We start from the raw sequence: 22,997 nt of genomic DNA, 5'->3' as shown, positions 1-22,997 counted from the left end.
CGATAAACTTAATTGTAATTGTGAAGCCTGACGAGTCCACACTCGTTGAACCAACCTTATTTAACAATCACGAAACGTAATGCCCAAGAAATAGACTCTGACCTGTAAGTAAGTAGTGAAGATTTTTTCTAGGAATTTTGTCCCAAAAATTGAGATCTTTGGCCGTGTTTTGAATACCTTCTTAAATTGGTCTGCCGTTCTTAGACGAACCCTACAAATTCCTGATCCGTTGTAGTGTATCTTACAAAATTTTAATAATTTAAGACTGGATCTAACCATTTTCAACTGAACTCATTCCACAATTAACAATATTTTCCTCATTTATCTTCCTCTTTATAAACATAATCGCTGAAAACTCGTATCTCAATCATTTTACCAAAATCCAAGTTTCAAGTTACACTCACCAAAAATATATTGATTTCAATTCGTAAGACGATAAGAAGCAAAAGAAATTTTCGAGGATTATTTTTCAAAAATAAATCACGTCTATTATTGATTTTTTTTTTTTGTAAATTATTATTTTATTTTTACTTTTTCCATAAATTTTGATTGATAATTAATTAATGATGTAGAAAATATGAGTTAACAAATGTATTTTTGAACGTAAATGTGTAATTAGAATTTTTATATCCAACAACAGAATATGAAATTTTATGTCATTAAAATGAATAGATATGGCACTTAATTTGTATTAATGATTTTTTCATTGTCATTTTGTGAGTTTAACAACATGATAGAATTATTCAGCAGTTGGTTCATCAACAATTGGCTCAGCGATACTCTCTTCGACGACTGGTGCTTCCTCAACTGGTGCAGGTGATTCTGGAGCTTCAACAACTGGTTCAACTGGTGCTGATTCTTCAACTGGAGCTGATTCCTCAACTGGAGTTGATTCTTCAACTGGAGCTGACTCTTCGGTAGGTGCTGGCTGTAATTCTTGCTCTTGTTGACGTGCAAGTTCGGCTAATTCATTGGCTTGTCTTGCAAGTTCAACTTCTTCTTCTTCCTTTGCAATTCTTTCCAACTCTGCCAATTTATTCTCCTCAGCCTTAAGTTTCTCCAATTCTGCTAATCTGGCCTCTTCTGCAAGACGTGCTTCTTCCTCAGCTTTCCTAAGGGATTTAAGATTTTTTTCAAAATATAGAGGAAGTGACAGAATAAAAATCAATAGTAAAACAATTTGTCATCATTTTTTTTCTTTCTTACTTGGCAGCTTCCTCTGCTAATCTCTTTTCTTCTGCAAGACGAGCCTCTTCTGCCAATTTAGCCTCCTCTGCTTTGCGTGCTTCTTCAGCTAATCTAGCTTCTTCGAGCTTGCGTGCTTCTTCGGCTAATTTTTCTGCTTCCTCAGCTGCTTTTCTGCATAAATTTTAATGATTAAAATGGAATGACATTAGAACTTCTTTGTATGGAACTAGAAGGAGTCGTTCACTTAATGCATATTGCAAAGTACAGCACTTCCTTCTTATGCTTAGTAATTTTTATATCAATAAAGTCTAATTTTATTTAAAATGCCATAAAGCTATGTCGTTTCCCCTTTAAAATGCAAACGCAACAAGAGAATAACCCTAAAAAGTTATCTACAGCACTCAAAGTCATTCATACGTATGAATAGCAAAGTACTTTCATGAATAATTCATTATATATGTAAAATACCTTGCATCTGCCAAACGTTTCTCTTCAGCTAAACGTGCTTCTTCGGCGCGACGAGCTTCTTCGGCAAGACGATTTGCTTCGGCTTCTGCGGCTAAGCGCTTTTCTTCATTAAGACGAGCTTCCTCAGCTAATCTACAATTTTAATAAATCTATGTGAAATAATTGAATGATAAAAATAGCAAAAGTGGATTTACTTTGCTTCTTCAATGGCTTTAGCTTCAGCAGCAGCTTGTGCAGCTAATCTTTCTTGACGTTGAATTTCGGCTTGACGTTCAGCTTCCTCCTTCTTTGCATTTTCTTGTTGCTTAACTGATTCTTCCATTAAGGCACTATGAGGAATTTGAGAATGTAATGAAGGATGATGATTATATGTAAAGGAATCCACCTACCGTTCTTCTCTTAATTTACGTTCCTCAATACGCTTCTGCTTAATTTTCTCCAAATCTTCATCAACCTCTTTAACTCTCTCGAGACGATTGGCAGCCTTTAATGCCTCGACCTCTTTACGTGCTTCTGCAGGATCATCCAATTTCATTGGTTCTGCAAATCTACGTGTTGGCCGAGCTGGGTCCAATATGATAGCTGTTAATTATTATTATATGCAAAAGAATTTGTGTTGGAAATCATGAAAAATGTGTGAAGATGTGCGAATAACGATATTTTTGGAATTTTAATGGCTTTTTTTTATTTTTTTCATTTTAAATCTTTCAATTTTGTCTTTTGGGTGCACCAAATTGTCTCTATAATTTTAATTCTATACTCTTTAATTCTTCAATGTATTTGATGAAGATCGAGATGAACAAAAAAAAATATTTTACAGCCATGTCATTGTCATGTTACTGACATTATGCTGTCTATTAAATTTTTTTAATTAATTTTACATGAAAAATCACAAGAAAAAATCAACACAGAACCAAACTTTTTCTAATTTTATTTTCGTTATTTTTTTATGTCTACTTACTTGGCACATCGAATAGATTGTTTTAATAGTTTTAATTGATGTATGCATTGATGAGTTTTGTTTACGTTTTTTTGAAGTTTTAATAGGTTTTTGTTTTAATAATTTTTTAATTTGTATTAAATTTTAATTTTATATAAATTTTGGCAATTTTATTTGGGGTAATTTTGCATATTTTAATTATGTAATTTAGGTCATTTGTCATTTTGTCTGTCTTTAATTTCTCTTTTTCAAGAATAACGAAATCTCAAATTGAGATTTAATTTTGTTTATATGATTTTGGTAAAGTTGAAGTTTCTTAATCCCAATTCCTTTTGATCTTCATACAAATCCAATTTTGTGGGGTTTATAAATGTCTATCTTTCATAATTGACGGGATTGTATAATTCTGACTCTATATTATGGAGCAACATTATTCTTATCTAAAACTGTAATTAATTAAATTAATTAATAGTTTTGAATTATCTAAACCAGTGATGGGCAACCTTTGTACAGAAATTTGAAAATGGTTGCTAGAATATCAAGTGACTAAAGTTGACTTTTTGATAGTTTTGGCCTTGAACTGAATCATTGTGATATTGAATAGATTTATTACAAAAATGTGCCGTATTAATTTTTTTTTCTGCTTCTGTGGCAAATTTGTGGTATGCAAAAAAAGGATGCCCAACACTGATATAAAAACTACATTTATTTACGCTTCATTCAACGACTGTCAGGTCGTTTTGAAACAATAAAATTTGGTTCCGTAAATCATTGCCAAAATTTATATAAAAGCTTTTGTGTTTTAAATTTAAAGCATATTTATTTATATTTTTAAAATATTTATTATTCATATGCATTTTTCTAATTTGTGATCATTTAGTTCCTCATTGTATTTAATTAATGAAATTACTCGGAACCAACTTGGTTCTTAAATATGATATCAATTAAATATTATCATGATTAGATATCAGATTCTTTTAAAAGTACTAATCAGTTGTAATTTGATAAGTGTTCTCAATTATAGCCTAAAACATTTTGAATCTATGACAACTAAGTGATATATGATACTAGCACCAAAATTAATTAATTCTCATTAACAATCAATAACAAAAATTCGTTAAAAGTAATTTAAAAAGAATCTGAAGTAAAAAATATTTTAAAAATTAATTTATTTTGACAAATTTGAAGGAAGGAATGTGATAGGCGTGAGGGATGAGAGAAGGTGATAAATGGTCATGAAAAATATAAGAGAAAAATAATCTCTGACTGTAAAGCGATGTGATAAAATATAAAATGATGAAATATGCCATGAATATTAATATAAAATCCATTTCAGTGTGTTTAATTATGAGAGCAAAGTCAAAAAGCAAATCATAGCACATAACTCTTTCACAATATTTTTTAAAAATATATTGGTATATTATAAATACAAATTCAAGCTGTTTATATTTTAAATGATTTTTTTTTTATTTTTTTTCTCTGATTTTTTCGTATATCCATGTGATTTAAGCGAAATAAAGTATCCTACGTATTTGTATTTTCCATTAAAACTCTTAAAAATAATTAAAAATTCAACATATTTTAATTGTGTATAAATGAAATGCAATATTTCCTTTGATTATTAAAACTGTGATTGCACATTTTAGGCAGGCAAGTTTATAAAAAAAATTTCAATCTCATTTCAGTGACTCTTAAAAGTTATTTTGAATGAATGTGAAAGAAAGTTTAAAAAAATTCGTATGAGTCAAAAACTTTGTGATGAATAAGTAAAAAAATATTTTGACCAATTCAAGAATTGAAAAAATTTTGATGCCTGATTAAATTTTCAGGAACTGTCTAGCGACTTATAGATGAATTCATAAATTTAATCATTGAAATTATTGACAATAAGTTTCATTATATATTTGGATCAATTTTGTTCGTGGATGTGATGATTTTCCCACCAAGTACATGCCTGGCTTTGCCTTTGCTGTATTATAAATTACTCTGTATATCAACGCAGACATGTATGTACAATAAGCTATTAAAATTATTTCTCACAGTGATTATCACAAGAAAGAACTCCTGAATTTCACACATCACTTAATAAATCAAAAATTCTGGCACCTAGCCAGCATGACACTCACTAGGTGCTAAAGTAACGTCTGCTTGAGACCTCATTTTGGATCGATTAACCTACTTAAGCCATTCGAGAACAATATTTTCTATAATATATCAAAAATTCCAAAAGAACAATCGGCACATATTCAAATGTTGCCACTACGGAGACGAGGTGACAGTATACATCCTCAAGTGGATTACACTTAGTTCTAAGTATTCTACCACCTTGTTGCCGTGTTAGTAACATCTCAATATGTGCCGATCCGGCAGTCAACTTTAAAAAGTTTGTCAAATTCTGATAAAGACTACCCAAATCGGTTAATCATTCAAAAATCTGAAGCCAAGCCAACGTTATCCTGATTAGTGCCGGATTTGGTTTCTACCATACCAAACCATGTCCGAGTCACGTCGGTCAAGTATCAGGTTATGGGTCAATTAACTAACTTGTGATATTCGATCAAGACAAAGTAAATTGTAGAGCATTAAACACATTCAAACGAATTCGAATCAAAATTACTAAAGACAGTTCAATTTGTTCAATCCTTAAATTGTTCAAATGCCGAAGATTTATAAAATTGATTGGATAAAAATTTGAAATTATCCATTTTATTAAAAAATTGAACGTGGTCATAAATATATGAATATGAAAAACTCTCTTCACATGACATTTAATAAGATAATTATTATACATGAGACATGGAAAGACTTAATAAATATGCAATAAGAAATTGGAACAAGTTCATTTGTGGCTAATGAAAACGTTGCTTGTGGTAATGAAAATGAAAATTTTTAAAACAAATAAACTTCAACAAAAAAATAATTTTTTTTTTAATCAAAATGTGTGAAACAAAAAAACTTCAAAAAATCATCATCATCAAAATCAAAAAAAGCACGATAGAATTAAGATAACAAAAACATCTTATCCGCTCGCTGGCATATCATTTGAATCATTAAGGGCAATTTTTTCAATTTTCGACTCGAGAGCATCGCTATTGATGACAGTTTGAATTTTATTATCATTTAAAATAATTGGCTTTGCGATGACAAGAGGTTTATTTTCGAAAGTTTCTTTGTCTTTCTTTGCTCTACCAACTGCAATTAGACAAAAGAGAGAAAATTAGAGAAAAACATTTTTGTTTGCTGTTCTATTTTTTTTTTTTTTTTGAAGAATTTTTAAACAAATTTAAATTTAATTAGCTTTTGTGGAATTCAAAAGTTTTCCGAAGCAGGCTTTTTTTGGTTGATGAGCAGAGTTGTTATTTATATGCTGCATCTAGAGGCAACTAGCTAAGGCAGTGGATTTGCGAAATCATCAAACTTGATTTTAAATATAATTTTTGTGACGCCTCTAGTCAGTTACATTATTGAAATCTAGTAAAATTTGAATGATTGCTAGGAATTAATTGGGTTCTATCCCGAGCGACACGAATAAAGAAGACTCTGCCACGAAAGTTTTAAGGCTCCATCAAAGCTCCCTTACTAACACTACGAAAGCTATTTAGCGTCCATAATCGAGTAGACATAATGTCAAGTTATTAACCTAAGTTCGACTAGGACTTGTTCTAAATCCGATTTGACATAATTTCTAGTTATTAACTAGACTATGTCTGGTTCTAAGTCCGAATTGACATAATGTTAGTAAAAAGCTAGAAATAAGTTCGACGATGTCTAGTTCTTAGTCCGACTTGAGTAGAATTTAAAATTTTACCTAGTCGAACTTAGGCAACTTGACAAAATCTGTAGTTATTAACTAGACCGAGTTAAATTAATTTATTATGTCAAACTATCTACCCGGGTATAGCTGCCTAAAACAGGAGACTTCTATTAAATATTAATAAAAGAGGTTTAATGAAGTTTAAAAAGCCCCTAGCCGAATGCCTTCTTGATTTATATCACTCGGGTATGCTAGTTTGAAATCAATGCTTATTCAATAACTGAACATCCAAGCAATTCCTTTCTAAATACCTAAAAGCTTTTGTAAATCCAAATCAAATCCCAAAAAAAAAGAATTTAGCCTAACTATAACAAAAGAAGTCAAAGCCATTGCCAAACCAGAGGCAAAATGTCTGCAAATATAAATTCATAACCACTCTGCTTATAAAGCCTCTACTCATTATTCATTCATAGTGAGAAATTGTAGAGAAAGATATAGAATGAATTATGTAAATAAAAATATGAGAGTCATTTTTGTTTTATTGTTAATGACAAATATGAAAAAAAAGCCTCACTGCTTATTTAAAACAAAAAATGACACTTTTTAGCCTCGTATAAAAAAAAGAAGGAACAAACCAAAGAAAACAAGGCTATAGACAAATGAGATAATAGCACAGAGAAAAAGATGTAATTAAAAAATTAGCTTAACTGACATTGACAGTTAAAAATAGAAAAAAGTGTTTTTTTCATGAGATAAAAATATATATTTGTGGATATTCTCTTGGGGGAATCAGGGAGGAAGATAGAATGTAATGTGTATGTAAATGTGATTATGTCTGTGTATTTTTTATTTTAAATAGAATTTTAAACATTTTTTTGTTTGCCTATCAATACATACATTTAACATTGAACTGTCTGAAAGTGGTTTTCTATAATCTGTTAATAGACATTCATTTAGGTTGGTTTTATATCTTATTAATTGATGAATCTAAAAGTCATCGTCTAGCTTACCTTTTTTTGCATCGGCAGCAACAGCATCTCGATTCTTTGCATAATAGGATAAATAGTAAACATCATTCCGAACTCTATCGACACTGTAATCAAGTGGATCGAATTCGTGTGCTAAGCTTCGGCGACTATAGTATGGTACATCGCCTACGATACGTGCGGTTGCCAAATGACTAATTCCTTTAATTATAACACAATATTTTTTTGTGGTTGACATAACAAATCTAACAGTATTTGTAGCTTATATTTTTTTTTTGTTTGATACTTTTTGTTGGAATTAGGAAAAGGAAAAATCAAATTCAGTGCTTTATTTAGGTTTCAATAATCCTAGAGATTACTGAAACCGCTTCTTAAATTAGCAAAATAAATTCACAACTTATGTGTCTTCTATATCGTTAAAAGTTATAATAAGTTAGATATCTAGTAGATATTAAGTTTCACAACTAGCTTCCCAGTTGATGCATTTATTGGAAAGTAATGAGGGTGCACTCGTGAAATCATGAATTTTATGTGAAGTTAAAGTTAAGTTAAGGAAAAATAAAATACAACATGAACATCACAGCAAAGCAAATTATAGGAAGAAACTTGTAAATCGAAAGATTTTATTTCAGACAAAGTTGCCAAAAAAACTTTAGCATTGCTTTTAAAGAAAATAATTTGTGATAAATTTATGGAGTTTAAAGTTGATCGTCTTAAGATTTTATGTGTTTTAATGATTTTTAATGAAAAGTATGTGGTATTTAAAATAATTAAACAATTTGTAATGAAGGGAATTTTAAAGTATTAAGTTTTAATTATTTTAGAGCTACGTAGGTGAAAATGTTCTCAAAAAGTGTGCATTCCTGAAAAATAAGGTTTAAAATTCCTCAAAATTCTCTCACAAAATATTAGCAAAAATTTATATTTTGTAGTTTTAAAAGAGCATTGTTTAGTCCCTAAACTAAAGTTCTAAATCCCTACTACAGCTCATTTTCAGAATAATTCCAAATTTTTTGGATTTGGCCAAAACTTCATCTCCTGCTTTTTGTATGAACAATGCTCCAATTTTTTATCTTAACCATAAAGTGCACCAAATAACCACAGGACTACAGGAAACCTTCCAGAATGACCCAAAGGGCAGAAAAGACAGAAAATCCAGGTCCAGGCCAACGTAACTCTGATTCTAGGCTTACCCTAACACACAATGAGCACCATCATCTAAATGAGTGTCCCCATGAGTACATGAGTAAACAGAACAAATTTAATTAACCTCAATCGATATAATTGAGCATCCTTAATATTGTTAACATAGTCATGAGCATGATCATTATCTGTTCGAGTAGATTCAATTAAATCAAGCTTCAGACCAGAGTTAAGTTAGCCTGAAATCGGATTTTTGGAAATTTCAGGAGCTCAAAGTCGACTCGAAATTGATTTGGAAAAGTCGTTGTGCTCTGGACATTTTTACGCTCTACGTTTATCATCCCTACTAAATACACATAATCTGATTGTGTCTAAATTTGGTTCGCCAAGCTTGGTAGTACATTAACAAAAACAACAACCGTGAAAATACCTCAAATTCCTGTTCCAATGTAGATTTACTTAAAACTCAAAAATCAAAACTTCAAAAATTCATCACAAAAATTCCTTTAAAAAATTGCAAAGAGGTGTGAAAAGTATAAAAGCTAAATATAGATTTGTACTGCATGGAAAAGAGATTTATATCCTCTTTATACCTTTAAAAAAATTTCTGACATAACAAAAATTCAACATTTTTAATTAAAACACGATTTCTTCAAACATGATTCACAAAAATTGCGATATTAATCAAGAGCTTAATTTGTGTTTGTGTGTGTATGTGTGTTTTGTGTATGTGTGTATTCATGTTTTTTTTTTGTCTGCAAATGCAAATATGTGATTATATGCAAAAAAGATTTTAGAAAATGTGGGAAGATATAGCAATAGAAAAAAACGCACACAAACTTTCTTTTTTCTTTTTCTTGACATTTTTTTTCTCATTTGGTGCTTTTAATTTTTCTTATTCTTTTGATTTATATATTATTTAGAGAGAAAATTTTTTTGCATATTAAATTTCATACGTGTGTTTACTCACCGGAATAACGCTTTGGAACTTCATGATATTTAAGTTTTGATAGAATTTCAATTTGATCTCTTGTCTTACGAGTTGGACGAAGGATGTTCTTATTGACATAAAATTCATTATCAATTTGTTGGTCACCATACTTGTCAGGGACTGAATCGCGATCAAATCTACCATACAATGGAACAAATTGTACTTTACAAAGAATCACATGAAAATTATGCATCTTACCTGCTGTATGTTTTGGTTGAGCGCTCAAGGCACGAGTATAACGTGGAACACTTGGTGCACGTTGAATTGGCTCGTTGACTTCTCTCAACAATCTCTTTGTTTGTGCACGAATGTCTCTTGTTTCATCATTAAAAGTCTAAATAACAATATTAAATTAATAAGGATATAAAGGAGTATGCTAAAGGGATGAAACCTATTGAGTTCCACCCATCACATGATACATACCGATGTATAAGGTGAGTTCAACCATTCATCAGTAGCATCAAATCCAATGGGACTCATGCGATGCTTACGTTCAATACGGTCAAATTCACGACTCAATACAGATGGTCGGACACGAACTGAAACAACACGTGTTGGACTTGTAATGACACGAACAGGTGAGTATGCATCTCGACGGTAAATGCGGGCCGATGGCGTGATGACACGAACAGGTGATACGCGTTCACGATAAACTCTCATTGGTGATGTTGTAATGCGGGTCATCGGAATTGGGATAGAACGTCTAGCAGTTGAATATCCAATTTCTGTTGGATAGTCGTCATCATATGAGAATTTAAATGATGGGCGATTAATGCCACCAACCTTTATTTAATTAAAAAGAAAAGGAACAAATCATATTGTAAACAGAATAATTTGCGTAATTTTTTATTTTACTTACTCGTGAATAAGTGGGAATTACGCTAATCGGTGACTGAACATGCGAGAAGAATGAAAAATAAAAAAATAAACGTTAAATGAAATTATTCAACACTTGTGTCTGTAAAATGTGTAGGTTGCTTTAAATTTTGAGATAAAAAAAAATATCATCCAATAGTCAGTAAAAAGGCAAGGAAGCAATATAATAATTATAAATACATACGTAGTAGCGGTAAGGAAGATAAGAAGGTGAGTTGTAGTAAGTAGGTGTAGTGATGTCATCGTCAAAATCACGATCGTAACTTGACTGTGGAATTCAAAGTTTTTTTTTGACAAATAATAAGGAATATGCATTAATTAAGGGAACGTAATCAAGTACTAATTGATGTTGGTGTGAAGATTCATAACTAAGGCAAGAAGATGTTTTGTTTAGAATAATTATTAGGTTCATTAAGCGTTATTATTGTATGTGAGTCACGTAAGCCAAAAAGTTTCACCATAAACGAAAAAAATGATTCCACTTTATTTGCAGCCAGTCATTTCTGGGTAGCTAACAGTAACCAGAATATTGATTGTTTTCTCATGAATGTCGGTATCTGCTGCTTTTATATCCTAAACAAATACGTCACAGATTTTCAAAAATATAATTTGATACTTAATACCATGACAATCAATGAGTTATAAAGCATCAAAATATTGATGAGAATTTTTTATAAAATAAACTTTCTGTGCTTTTAAGCTATCAACTTTGTTAAAATAGAAGCGCAAAAATTGATACTTAATTGGATTAGGGGCTGTTGACTTGTTATGTTACGCACAGAAGTCAATTTTGAAACTCTGTTTACGAATTTCCTATCCAAAAACATTTATTCCCTAGCAGACAAAGAACATGCTCTCAAGAATAGAACTGTTACAAAATTGCAGACCATCCTAGTGAACGACTCCTAAGATATTTTTGAGAGTATTATTTTTCAGAATTTCTTGTAAATTGATGTTAATTCTGCACTATCCCGAGCAGCACAACGTGCAACAGTGGAGTTGGACGATAAACCACTCGGAAGGGTAGAGCTTAATATGGCATCAGCGGCAAATCGCTAAGGTACCACTACATCGCCGTGTTAACGGTAAGACGCAAAATTGCCGTAACGGCGCCATGACGGCTGATATTAACCCATTTTTACGAATAAAATTTCGGTTAGCCGCATTGTGTCGCTCGGGTATTTCTTGTATTACATTGTTCTCAATTTAATAATAATACTAATTCTTCCTAGATGGTTATTGAGTCAAAAATATAAATTTTGCTGCGTAATTTTAGTTCCTAATTTGAAGTTTTGTAAGTAGATATTTTTGGGAAAATTTATAGATATTGTTTTACATTAAAATTAGATTAGGTACCTAAATAAACAATTTCGATATTCTTGGCGAAATAATCACACTCTGCTTACTTGCATGAACATTAATTGCCGTATTCCCAATCCCGAACGGCACAAATTAAGAAGACTTAGTCACAGACGTTTCGATTCCCCACTAAACCTCTTTTATCTCAATAAATTGGAGAATTGCCTATTTTGGCAGCCATATGGATGCCTAACAGACAGCCATATGGACGCCAAACAGACAACCATATGAACGCCAAATGGACAGTCATATGGATGCCAAACAGAGGCTCCTTCCATTTGGTTTTAATAAAAGAGGTTTAACGGAGCCTTTTCTATTTAAGTCGCTCGGGACTACAAACATACGTTCCCAAAATAACATTAATTCTAGCCCATTTTAGCTTAATAGCATAAAATCTAATTTCCAAAGGACAATCACAAAGTAAATACGCTCGAAACAAAAAATATAATTCATAAATATTTATTACATTTGTCCCTACAAATTCCTAATGAACCATAAACAAAACAAGTTTAGATAAAGCTGGACAACAATTATGAATCTTCTTAATTCAATTTATTAAACGAATTAATTAACTTTTTATTTTCACATTCCACTGTAAAATTTTGTTTTGGGAAACTTTTGGGGCTTTTTTTTTCTGCAAAGCAACGTAATTAAAAGTTTGCAAGCCCCAATGTTTTCTTCTTCGCATTCAATTAAACACAAAAAAAAATAATTTCTGGAATTGCACGAAATGAAAATCTCATTCAAATATGCTGAAATAATTTAAGTGAATAGCTTAATATAAAAAAGTATGAAATTTTAATTGCTTCATAGCTGATTGCTTTTATTGCTTGCTAAAAAAAATTCTCTCAATTCATTTACTACATATTTATTGAGAAAATAAATAATAAATTTTCATAAAAAAATATATATTCTGTGCTAATTTTAGACACAAAATTCATCCGAATACTCATGAACATAAAAAGTGTTTCTTCTTTCGAACGGAATTTCAGAATGAAAGAAGGTGATGACGAACAGTAAAGTGATTGTGTAAATAAATAGAATTGGTATATGTGAAAGTAATCAGAATTAGTAATTAGTCACAAATAAGTATGTATATTTATCGCTAGATATTAAGAATCATCTTCATTATTATTATGATTAGTGAGCACACTTTACTGTTCGTTAGCCATCGTAAGGATAAATAAACACGAGAGACAAGAAAAAAAAATTTATATATTTAGAGCCATTTCAAAGTCAAAAGCATTGGTGTGAAGTTAAGTCGATTATTATTATGAATTTAGACACGGAAGTGTGAGTGTCTGTATGTAGTTCCATAAGGCAAACGACCAGTTGTGGTTGAGCTGTAACTGTAGCCACCAGGACCTGAACCAGTAGTCATTTTGCGTTCAGTATCATAGCTATATCCTCCTGGACCAGTTTCACTCTTTCTGGTTGTCTCACTTGTATAAGTTGATCGTTTTGGACGTGAGTATGGATCGCTTGACGATGATGATGACTCGGTTGCTGATGAATATGAATAAGAGTATTGTTGATCAGCCCGACGTGCAGTTGGTGTATCTTGAACAGTGTAGATACGTGGATTCTACGTTCACAGTTAATGTGTGTGGTTTTTTAAGATTTTTGTAAGTTTTTTTTTTTTTTTTTCGTTTTCAGCACAAAGAAATTAGAGAGAAAAAGGAGAAGACAAAAAATCAGTCTCAGTAAAAGTTTTTTAGTTAATTTTCACAACACATAAAAAAATAATGATTATATTAAATGAAAAATTCTTTGTTTGTTGATGAAACTAAAGAAATTGAAACATTTAAAGTTTTTTTTTTAATTTTTAAAGTTTTTTTTTTTTGCTTTTTTTAAGTTTAAAGTTTTTAATTTCATTTATGGTTTATGAAAAAACAGTTTTATACTTTCCAACAAAATCAGCCAAGCATCTTTCACATCAGTGCTTGTAAAAATTTCACATAAAGGGACGAGACATGACAAATAAAATCTGGAGTCATAAGACAGATAATGATTGCATTTATTGAGCCTTATTCTTATTGGGTTGTTTGAATTCACAAAACTTTGACCCACATCCCATCCCCTATCTATATAGTTCCACAAAACAATTGAAACTATAAGCATTAATAAGATTCAACTACTCAATCTAATATACTCAATAAAAGCAAGCATCAGTGTAGAAACATTGATCAACAGCACAAAGTAAAGAGAAAATAATTCTGTCTTTTCAGCAGAGTTACAAAATCAAATCTATAGAGTTTATTTGCTCAACTATTGACATTAACAACAAGTTACAAAAGAATAGTATATTTGTGTAAAATAAAATCCTTACAAGACATTTATTTGGATTGAGTTACAATGAAAATTTTTATCGGAAATTGAAAATCTCTTCCTGTTTCAAAAAGTCAAACATAGTTTCATTAATAGTGATTTGTGAAGCTTCTGCAAAACTGTCGAAATGAATTTTTGAGCATTTTTCTCTCTTGATCCATTTCATTTATTAAACTCAGCTTGATACCAAGGTCTTGATGCAATTTTGGTTACATTCTTGAATCATTTCTAATTGGAGCATATGAGTTTTATTAAGCTATGTACTGAACTTTTATGGTTTCTGCATTGTTGAATTATTGTTTGATTAAGAGTCTTTGAAAAAGTAGCTTAAAATTAAAGTTGAAATTTTATGACAATTTTGAACAGATTTTGGCATGTAGAATTGAAATTTGGGTGAACTCACCCTAAGCGATATGCATTAAGAAAGCACCGAACAGTGCCCCGCCACGGGAACTAGTTTTGACAACTATATGCCACTCGGAAGGCAGCTTTCGTTTGGCGTTAATACGGTACCAATGAGCATGCTCAATAGATATCATAAGATGCTCATTGAGCACATGTTTGTATGTTAGGGGAGAGCGTTACCAAAGCCTTAAAAGCTCCGTTAAGGAACAATCTTCATTTGTGTGACTCGTGAACCAAGAAAATCATGAAAATGATTAAGCAATGCTAACGACATTCCTGAAGATGACTAAAGATAGCAAATAAATTCAAGAAAATTTGTTACAGAAGTAAAATGGACAATCCAAATTGAAGAACTAGTATGAATAGAAGAACAAGCTTCCGAAAAAAAATTAGAACTTTTAACCAAATTATAAAGGACTTATTTGTATGTTACATTCGTATATTTGTGTATCTCAGAAAGTATAGTCAGAGTGAAAATACAAATAAAAAAACATAAAATTAAATTTGGACAAATAAAAAAAAAAAAAACATTTGTTAGTGCGGTTCAGAAAAAAATTGGTTTTCCTTTTTCGCTAATTCTCTATTGCGAATTAATACTGTGTTAGTTCTTTTTGTGTTCTACTAAAATTAATCGAAAATAAATAAAAACAGAAAAAAAAAATTTAAAAGAGAATTTTCTCTAATATATTGGACGTTTAAATTCTCGTTTTGGCAGTTCCTCAGGTTTTCCGTGAAGTCTTGGCAACACAACGTCCATACTTTGTTTGTCTGTCAAATATATTGAAAGACCACCAGCATCACGAATTTTCTGCTGGCGATGAATTTCATTAAAAACTCTTTTTCTCGTTTGATCACGTGGTGATTCATAATCTCCCAATGGACGCAACTCTGACAGCTTTTTTGGCACAATTTCAGCTTTTAATCGTTGTACAAGTGATCCATAAGTTCGATTATCCTTCTCTTCCAACAATGACTTTTTCTTTCCAAATGCAGTGACTGGATCAGCAATCAAACTTGGTCTTGGCACAAATGGAACCTTTTCCCACGGTATTTCTCGTTTCTGTAGATTGGAAATTTGATCGTCCAATTTTACAAATTTTGATAATCAAACTTTTTTTTTGTAACAAAATTCTTGCTCAAATTTAAAGGCAGAAAAAATTTCCTCTTAAACTTTTTTTTTTAGAAAAACTACAGAAGTAAATTTTTAAAAATATTTTGAATGTTTAGGGGAAAATTCCAAACAAAAAGGAAGCAGTGATTTGTTATAAACAGCCATAAAACACATGTTAATTTCTTTCTTCTCTTTTCATTGAGCTTAACAAAATTTGAAATATAGAGTATGAAGTATAAATCTGAATTTTCATCATCACCACAAAGCGATTTTGTACGTAATAAAGTCAAAATTAGCTGCTGATCATAAGTGGAAAACAATTGACTAGAGTGTAAAATTCATATTAATTAAGGTCACGTTACAGCATCTCGCTTAATCATGTAAATGATTTTATGAAGTATGGCTGTGCAATCCATTCAGCTTTCAACAGCATTTGAGTTTCATAAGAAAGAAATTTTTTCAAAAAAAATTCTCAATCAATTTTAATAGGATGAGAAATTTCAACAGATTGAAGCCCTAGAGCTGAGTAAATATCATCAAAAATCATCATCATCATCATCTTGTATACGTGGGCTGTCTCATGTTTATTTAAAGAACTTTTCTCAAAAAAAATGCAAAAACTTCTTGTTTATCTTATTTTACATGATGAAATTTTCAAAAATGAAAGAAGCGCTTTGCATGAAGGCTAAAAACTTAATTTGAAATGATTTTGATATTGAAATCAATTTTTCAATGTTGATCAATTAATCATCAGTGAGGATTAAAAAATCAATTTATGCTCATTTATTTTAATTAATTTGTTATGAAAACAATTCTAGACAAAAGTTTTAAAATACATATTAACAATTAAGTACTTTCATGTCATGAGCGTAGATACTGATCAGTCTCGGATAGCACACAGTGTCGAAATTTGCCGAAAATCAGACCAGCGTGACTCTAGCCACAGGTCAAATTTTGTGAAATTCTGTTCCAGACCAGCGTGATTCTAGCCCCAGGCCAGATTTGAGGAAATCCGGTCAAACTTCCCAAAATGCAAAGGATATATTTAAGGCCTTCTTAGAATGTGATTAATCAAAAATTCATTTTTAAGAATGTAAAATTCATTAGAATTCTATTTACAAAAATCACAGCTAGAAGTTGACTTGAATTTTGTATGGAATCGAGCCGACTCGAGTCGACCTTTTCCATACAAAATACGAATTAAAATCAGCTCTGATTCTCGAGCTACTCAAGTTTATTTTGATTTTATTCTGATAATCCAGATAAATCTTTAAAAATAGACCGTAAAGAAGACTTTGTAAATATTTTCATCAAACTCACATTGAAAATTGATTTATAATAATTGCATGTCGAGAACGTGAACAAACAAACAGTTGTGTACAATAAAATTCATACATAACATAGACGTCTAGGGCTTATTGGAAATAAATTTGTTAAAAAGTGAAAAATCGCGTCTTTCACACTTCAAAGTACTTTTTTTTTGTTATTTCGCTTGAATCTTATTCAGCCATGTCAAGAAAAATTTGAGAAAACCGTAAAAACTGCAATTCAGGCAGAAGAAATGAAAAATTGGATGAGAAATTTTCTTCATCTATTTTGGCACATTTCCAAGCACCTGTTTTCAAATATGAGTAAAAAAAGAGAAAAACATGCCACTGAAGCTCGCGTTGTGTGTACAGTGTAAGTGAAAAAAATATTTTAAATTTTCATTCACGATCTGTCGGCATTTATGAGTTTAAATGTAAAAAGGCAAAATCACAAGCAAAATTGTCTATGTCTGTGTGTGAACAACATATTAATGAAAACCTCGTGCAAAAGAATTTGACACTCACAAAAGAGATGGATCATTGGCTGAAATAATAAACATATCTCGACTTGTCACGCACAATCAAATCAGAAATAGAACACTTTAATTCATTTCATAAAAGTTGTATGGATTATCTTTCAAATGAACTTTTTGTAACGTGATATGTTTGATGATTAATATGTCGTGTGTGAATTTAAGTTGTGTAAGTTTAAGCGAATTTTAGGAATATTCTAGAAAATAACGCGAAACTTAAGGCTTAGTCATTCAGCGGAAAAACAACAATTTTCGCCTCTAAGATATCAACAGCATTAGGTGATTTTTCATGTTAATCGGCAGTGTTTAAGCTTGAATTAAATCAAAAAACGCCAATATTTCCCACAAATTGATTTTTCCGTATTTTTTGTAATTTTCACATTTTCTTTCGTTCGTGTAAATGAACTAAAGTTGTCAGATTTTTTTCGCATTGCGCGCACATGTGTAGGCTGATCGTATAATAGATAGAAAGAAATTTTTCTCGCGTAGACGTTAAGGAGGAATTTTTTGAATGGCGATTCTGCAATAAAATTTTCTTTTCTTTTACTCTTTTACATTTCTAGCTAGTTGCTCAATTTTTATAATTTTCATTATTTCATCAGAAATGATTTCAACTTAATTGATTTTTTGTTCAATTTTAAATTTGATCTTTCAGCATATTTTATGGAGATTATTCACTTGAGTATTTATTGACACTTTAATCAAACAAAAAGAGGAATTTTAGCGACAAGATTTTACAAATTAAAAACTTTAATCCTAAGCAAATTTTACAATAATTTATAGATTCATTCATAATATGTGATTGGATAATTGATGAGGACCAGAACTTAAAGTCGACTTGAATTTTGTATGGAAAAATCGACTTCGAGCTCTTATGGAGACAATACCCGGAAGAGACACGGCGTAAAAATGGTCGAAAATCTGTTCAAATGTTTGCGTGACTCTAGCCTTAGACCAGATTATATGAAATCCGTCCTTAAGTCAGAGTCAAGTCAACATGGTGCTGAATATTCACCCATTTCTCCAACGTATGCTTTCCGGGATGTATATTGATAGATTCACAATTTAAAATTGATTTTTAAAAATCTTTTGATTAAATATTCTTTTGTGATTCACAAAAGGCATCATAATGGCTTAAAAAGTGAATTATGCACTGATATTTTTTTGTGTAAATTTTCCACTATAATATTCAAAAAGGAAGCCATAAAATGTTTAAATATTGACTGAAATATAACGTGTAAGAAATTAAAAATTAATTTTCAGAAAAAAAAGATTCTTCTCGGAATATTTTTCTTCACCGGAAGCTCATCATGACAGATTTTCATGACTCGCAAAATTTATGGTGATGTAAAATTGTCTAGAGAATAATGAGTCCAACACGTGGGTTTATGCATATTTTATTAAATCCTTGGTAAATCTAATGCATTTTTTAAATCTTTTTGTTGAGATTTTTATTAAAGATTTTAATTTGAATATTTAAAATTTGTAATTCCGAGAGGGACACAAAATCTCTATTTGGTTCGATAACCTTGGCTTGTTTTAGGTCGCATGAGCATTTTAATATTGTTTTCATCAAGTCGTTTAACTTTGACGTGACTTTTAAAACATTTTCCCGAATAAATCTTCAATAATAGTTTTTGAAGTCACACAAGTCCCGAGCGACACAAATTCATTTGAAGGCTCTGTCAAGGAATTTTTAAGGTTCCACTAAATCTCTTTTGTTGGAATCAAATGGACCCCATATAGAGGCAGCTTCCATTTGATGTTCGACCTTCTTAATTTGTGTTGTATCGCTCGGGTTTAAAACATTTAAGGCATTCAATATAAATCGTGCTAATCACATATATCATCATGCCGCCAAGAAACTTTTCATCGTCTTTAATATTTTTATGCAAAAATTCATTTAAAGTACATTTGGCAATGCATTTGAAAGTTGGCAAACATTTTTCTCATTTTGTGGATTTTTAATATTTTTATGACTTGCTCACAAATTTTCCTGGATCCTTCCAATAAATTACCCCCAATCACAATATTATGAATAAATTCCTAAATTGTTGCAATAACAAAATCTAAACTAACAAAAAAGTATGATAAAAAATTGTAACATTTCTTTATTCAAATGCTCCAATTTCTTCAAGCATCATCATCATCATCATCATCATCATCATTTCAACAATGTATAGAAATAGAAAATATACATGTGACAATAAAGTAGAATCGCAAGGAATTGAACAAATGCAATCCAATCAAAAAAAAATAAGTAAATAAATAAATAAATGTGTGTGTGAATCAGAAGTAGTCAAATAATAAAAAAAAACATGTAAATATGATGACAATATTCTTGATTTTGAGTAGAAAATAAACAAGAATAATTGTATACATAAAGAAATATCGATAAATGTTCCTCTTTATTTATAGAACTTAATTCATCCACACATTCAAAAATGTGAATGTACTAGACTCGCTTGTAATTTATGACGTGCTACTCATTTTGCAAAACTCACATCAATGCGAAGAGAAAAGGAAAATTTTTTCTAATTTTAATTTTTCTTCTGTTCTTGTTTATTTTTCACTCAAAAAAAAAATGATAAAAAAAATCGAAATTTTGAAGGGAAGAAAATCTTTTCTTTTTATCTAGCTTTTGTCTTCATGAACTGTTGGCATTATCGATAAATAAGAAAATTCTCTCACGACTCCCGGGAAATTTCAACTTAAAAGCAATATTTTATATGAAAAAGTTTCACGCATAAATTTTACAATAAAAAAAAAAAGAATTTTCTTCACTTGCAACTTTTGGAAAAACTTCATGTCACAGCTTAAAAGGAAATTTTTCAATATTTGGCAATGTCACAAATTTTTCTTTTAATAAATTTTTCATTTCTTGCAATTGGCTCCATTAATTTTTTTTTTCTACTATTTTTTTCATCTTTCCTTTCCAAAAATAAACTTTTTTTGAGCTCTCATCTCACAAAAAAAACTTTTTTTTTCTTCATCTTTCAAACTTTTTCTTATACAATGAAACCATTTGCAACACTATAAATTTTTCATCATTTAATTTTAAACTTTAATTATCTAAAATTTTTTGTTTTTTAGTTTACAACACAAAAAATAATGTTCTAGAATATTTACCGTTAAGGTGTATGACGAAATAGTTGGTCGTGTAGATGTGTAGGTCGATGTATATGGACGACGGGTATAGAATTCACTTTCGTAAACCATTTTGGTTAAGAATTTTGTTTTTCTTCTTTTTTAAATTAAAATTCAATTTTTTTGGGGATCAATTAAAAAAATTCACCACAAATTTTTCTGTTCCGTAAAAATAAATAAAACAAAAAATTAAAATTATGCTTTCACTTCCAGATCTTTTTTTCACTAAGAGAAACTAGAAATAAAGCTCACTTTTTGGCTACTTCACGCCAGTCGAACGGTCGGAGATGATCTAAAATTGAAAATTTTGAGACGAATTTAATTATACTCGATGAAAAAAACAAAAAAAAAATGAAAAGGAAAAAAATATGTGTGAAAAATTCTTGTGTGGTGGAGTAAGATCGTATACATATGACATACACCCAACAATTCGTAAGCAATTCGTGGCCACTGACTATTTTTAGGTGCACGCTACTTTTATAATTTTTTTTTGTTTTTCTTTCCTTTTCGTATTTTTCATTCCTCATCAGATTATTTGGAGAACAATTTTTCCGATACAAATTAAAGACGAACTTTGCAGCACAAAAGTGATGATGAAGAAGAAAAAAATTTACAACGATGACGATGTAAATATTTATACTACCTTGCATGCATACAATATAAGGATGAGAATGACGAGAATGGCTATTATGAGCAATAAATAAGATGAGAAATATCAATTTAGATACAATCAATTCATTCATTTTATGACTCACTTTTCTCACTTCCGAAATTAAATAATACACGAAAATTTCAATGTCTGTGAATGAAATTTCTTAATTGTTAATTAAATGTTTTGAAAACGTAAATAAATGTTTGTCAAAAATATAATAAGCACAAATAAAATTGGTGTAGGTCACTGACTTTTTTGTTTTCTTTATTTTTCAAGCTATTTAAAAGTCTTCGCACTTCCTTATCATTGGCACTGAGAAATACTTAAAAATCTCATAATTGACATCTACGCTAAACTAAAATTAATGTATGGATTAAGTAAAAGCTGGTTCTGATCCCTCATTGATTTGTAGGTCTACTGGATCTCAATGATAAATCTAAATATATTTAGTTTTTATTAAATTCTTAATATTAACACAATCGACATAAATTATTAATGGCGGCTAAATAGCTATCATGTGGCGTCCAAGCGGCTGGCCATAAACATTGGAACTTGAAAGCTATGTGGCCGTCACTTGCCGACCACGAAACACTTGTGCCGATCGGATAACATTAACATTAAAGAGCAAAATCTTCAAACGATTATCACAGATCAACAAATATCATATAAGCAATTGAATGTTTACTATGAAGAACTGGTGGATATGAATATATTATGTATATCTGTTATCTGGTGGATAGTCTTTATGGATAATAGAAATTAATAGATTCATTTGATATTCACAAGTATTTAGACGGAATTTTATTTTGCATATTTCATTGATATTCTAATCTTACTTTGCGCCAATGAAATTTTGATTGTAAATTTTTGTATTGTGAATTATGCTTATCAGAATGCAGCTCTGTGTTTTTTTTTTTAAAAAAAACGTTATATTTTATTTCTGTATTTCATGAGTTACATTTCAATTTTAAGAGAACTAGCCACAGGCTATTACAACTTAATTCTGATTTTTACATAATGATTATTGATTTCGATGCGATGAACATTGAAGATGGTGATTTTTGTCGTGAAGACGGTTTTTTGTCGTGATGACTGGTTTTGTCCGTATGGACGTTTTTGCTTTCCCCAACTCTGCACGCTGCATGACCCAGGATCTATACAACGTACCTAGCCACAATTTGTGTGTCGCGAATCACACAAATCGAGTCGGTGTGACTAGAACAGCGAAAAAGCATCCGAATCCAACTAGACTTTCCCTGGGATTGAACCCGGGTCGTTAGAACGGTAGTCCGACGCTCTAACAACTTGACCATTGCCGCTTTTTCGCTGCTAGCTCTGTGTCCTTGCTCGGAAATCCTTTACTACTGTGTCCTAACAGAACCTCAAAATATCCTTGTTTTTTTTTGAAGAAGTCGAAGTGATAAAATGGGTTTCCTGGAGTCTCGACGAATTTACGAGGGATTGACCCAGACCGAGAATGAAAACGAGACTAAGGCTATGAGGGAACTATTGGAAGTCTTGGTCTCATTCTAAAGAATCTTTAGTTCCAATGTGCATAAATAAAACTTTAATTTCTTAAAAAATATTTCCTTGAATAAATTTACTACAAAGTAATTTCTTAATCCATTGTCGATTTAATTGATAAATCAGAGTTATTAAGCTAATCCAGTTAAATTAATCTCGAATGCCATTCTGATTACTTGGAAGTAAATGAAAAAAAACTTGTTATTATTTTCTTAGCAAGTAAAAACTGATATCAGTATGGTTTCCCTATCAAAAAAAGTTCAGTTTCTCTCCAACCATTCAATC

At 30.6% G+C, this 22,997-nt stretch overlaps 1 protein-coding gene across 1 annotated transcript; it reads right to left on the bottom strand.

Moving 5' to 3' along the window:
• Nucleotides 1-497: 497 nt before the first annotated feature.
• On the bottom strand, nt 498-20,840 carry LOC139097601 (uncharacterized protein CG45076-like). The gene is made up of 14 exons (XM_070649489.1): nt 20,519-20,840; nt 15,121-15,498; nt 12,991-13,290; nt 10,531-10,614; nt 10,330-10,362; nt 9,894-10,253; nt 9,669-9,804; nt 9,446-9,607; nt 7,361-7,537; nt 2,046-2,238; nt 1,851-1,985; nt 1,657-1,788; nt 1,207-1,359; nt 498-1,112 (listed from the first exon to the last, which is right to left on the bottom strand). Exons 1-14 carry the CDS (start codon nt 20,606-20,608, stop codon nt 740-742), a joined length of 2,706 nt encoding a protein of 901 aa, XP_070505590.1. The 5' UTR covers nt 20,609-20,840; the 3' UTR covers nt 498-739.
• Between the last annotated feature and the right edge of the window lie 2,157 nt (nt 20,841-22,997).

This window comes from Chironomus tepperi, unplaced genomic scaffold, assembly GCF_022539635.2.
Source record: "Chironomus tepperi strain 1889 unplaced genomic scaffold, CSIRO-AGI_Ctep_v1 contig_425, whole genome shotgun sequence".
Taxonomy (NCBI): Eukaryota; Metazoa; Arthropoda; class Insecta; order Diptera; family Chironomidae; genus Chironomus; species Chironomus tepperi.
Note: the sequence above shows the minus strand (reverse complement) of the source record. Positions and strands in the feature narration are given on the sequence as shown.

Excerpts from the sequence above, each read along its gene's own strand:
- LOC139097601 (XM_070649489.1), bottom strand. The coding sequence starts at position 20,608 with ATGGTTTACGAAAGTGAATTCTATACCCGTCGTCCATATACATCGACC. Across the intron at positions 15,499-20,518 it reads TTTCGTCATACACCTTAACG|AAACGAGAAATACCGTGGGA; the intron begins GTAAATATTCTA and ends TCCAATCTACAG. Across the intron at positions 1,789-1,850 it reads AAAGCCATTGAAGAAGCAAA|ATTAGCTGAGGAAGCTCGTC; the intron begins GTAAATCCACTT and ends TTAAAATTGTAG.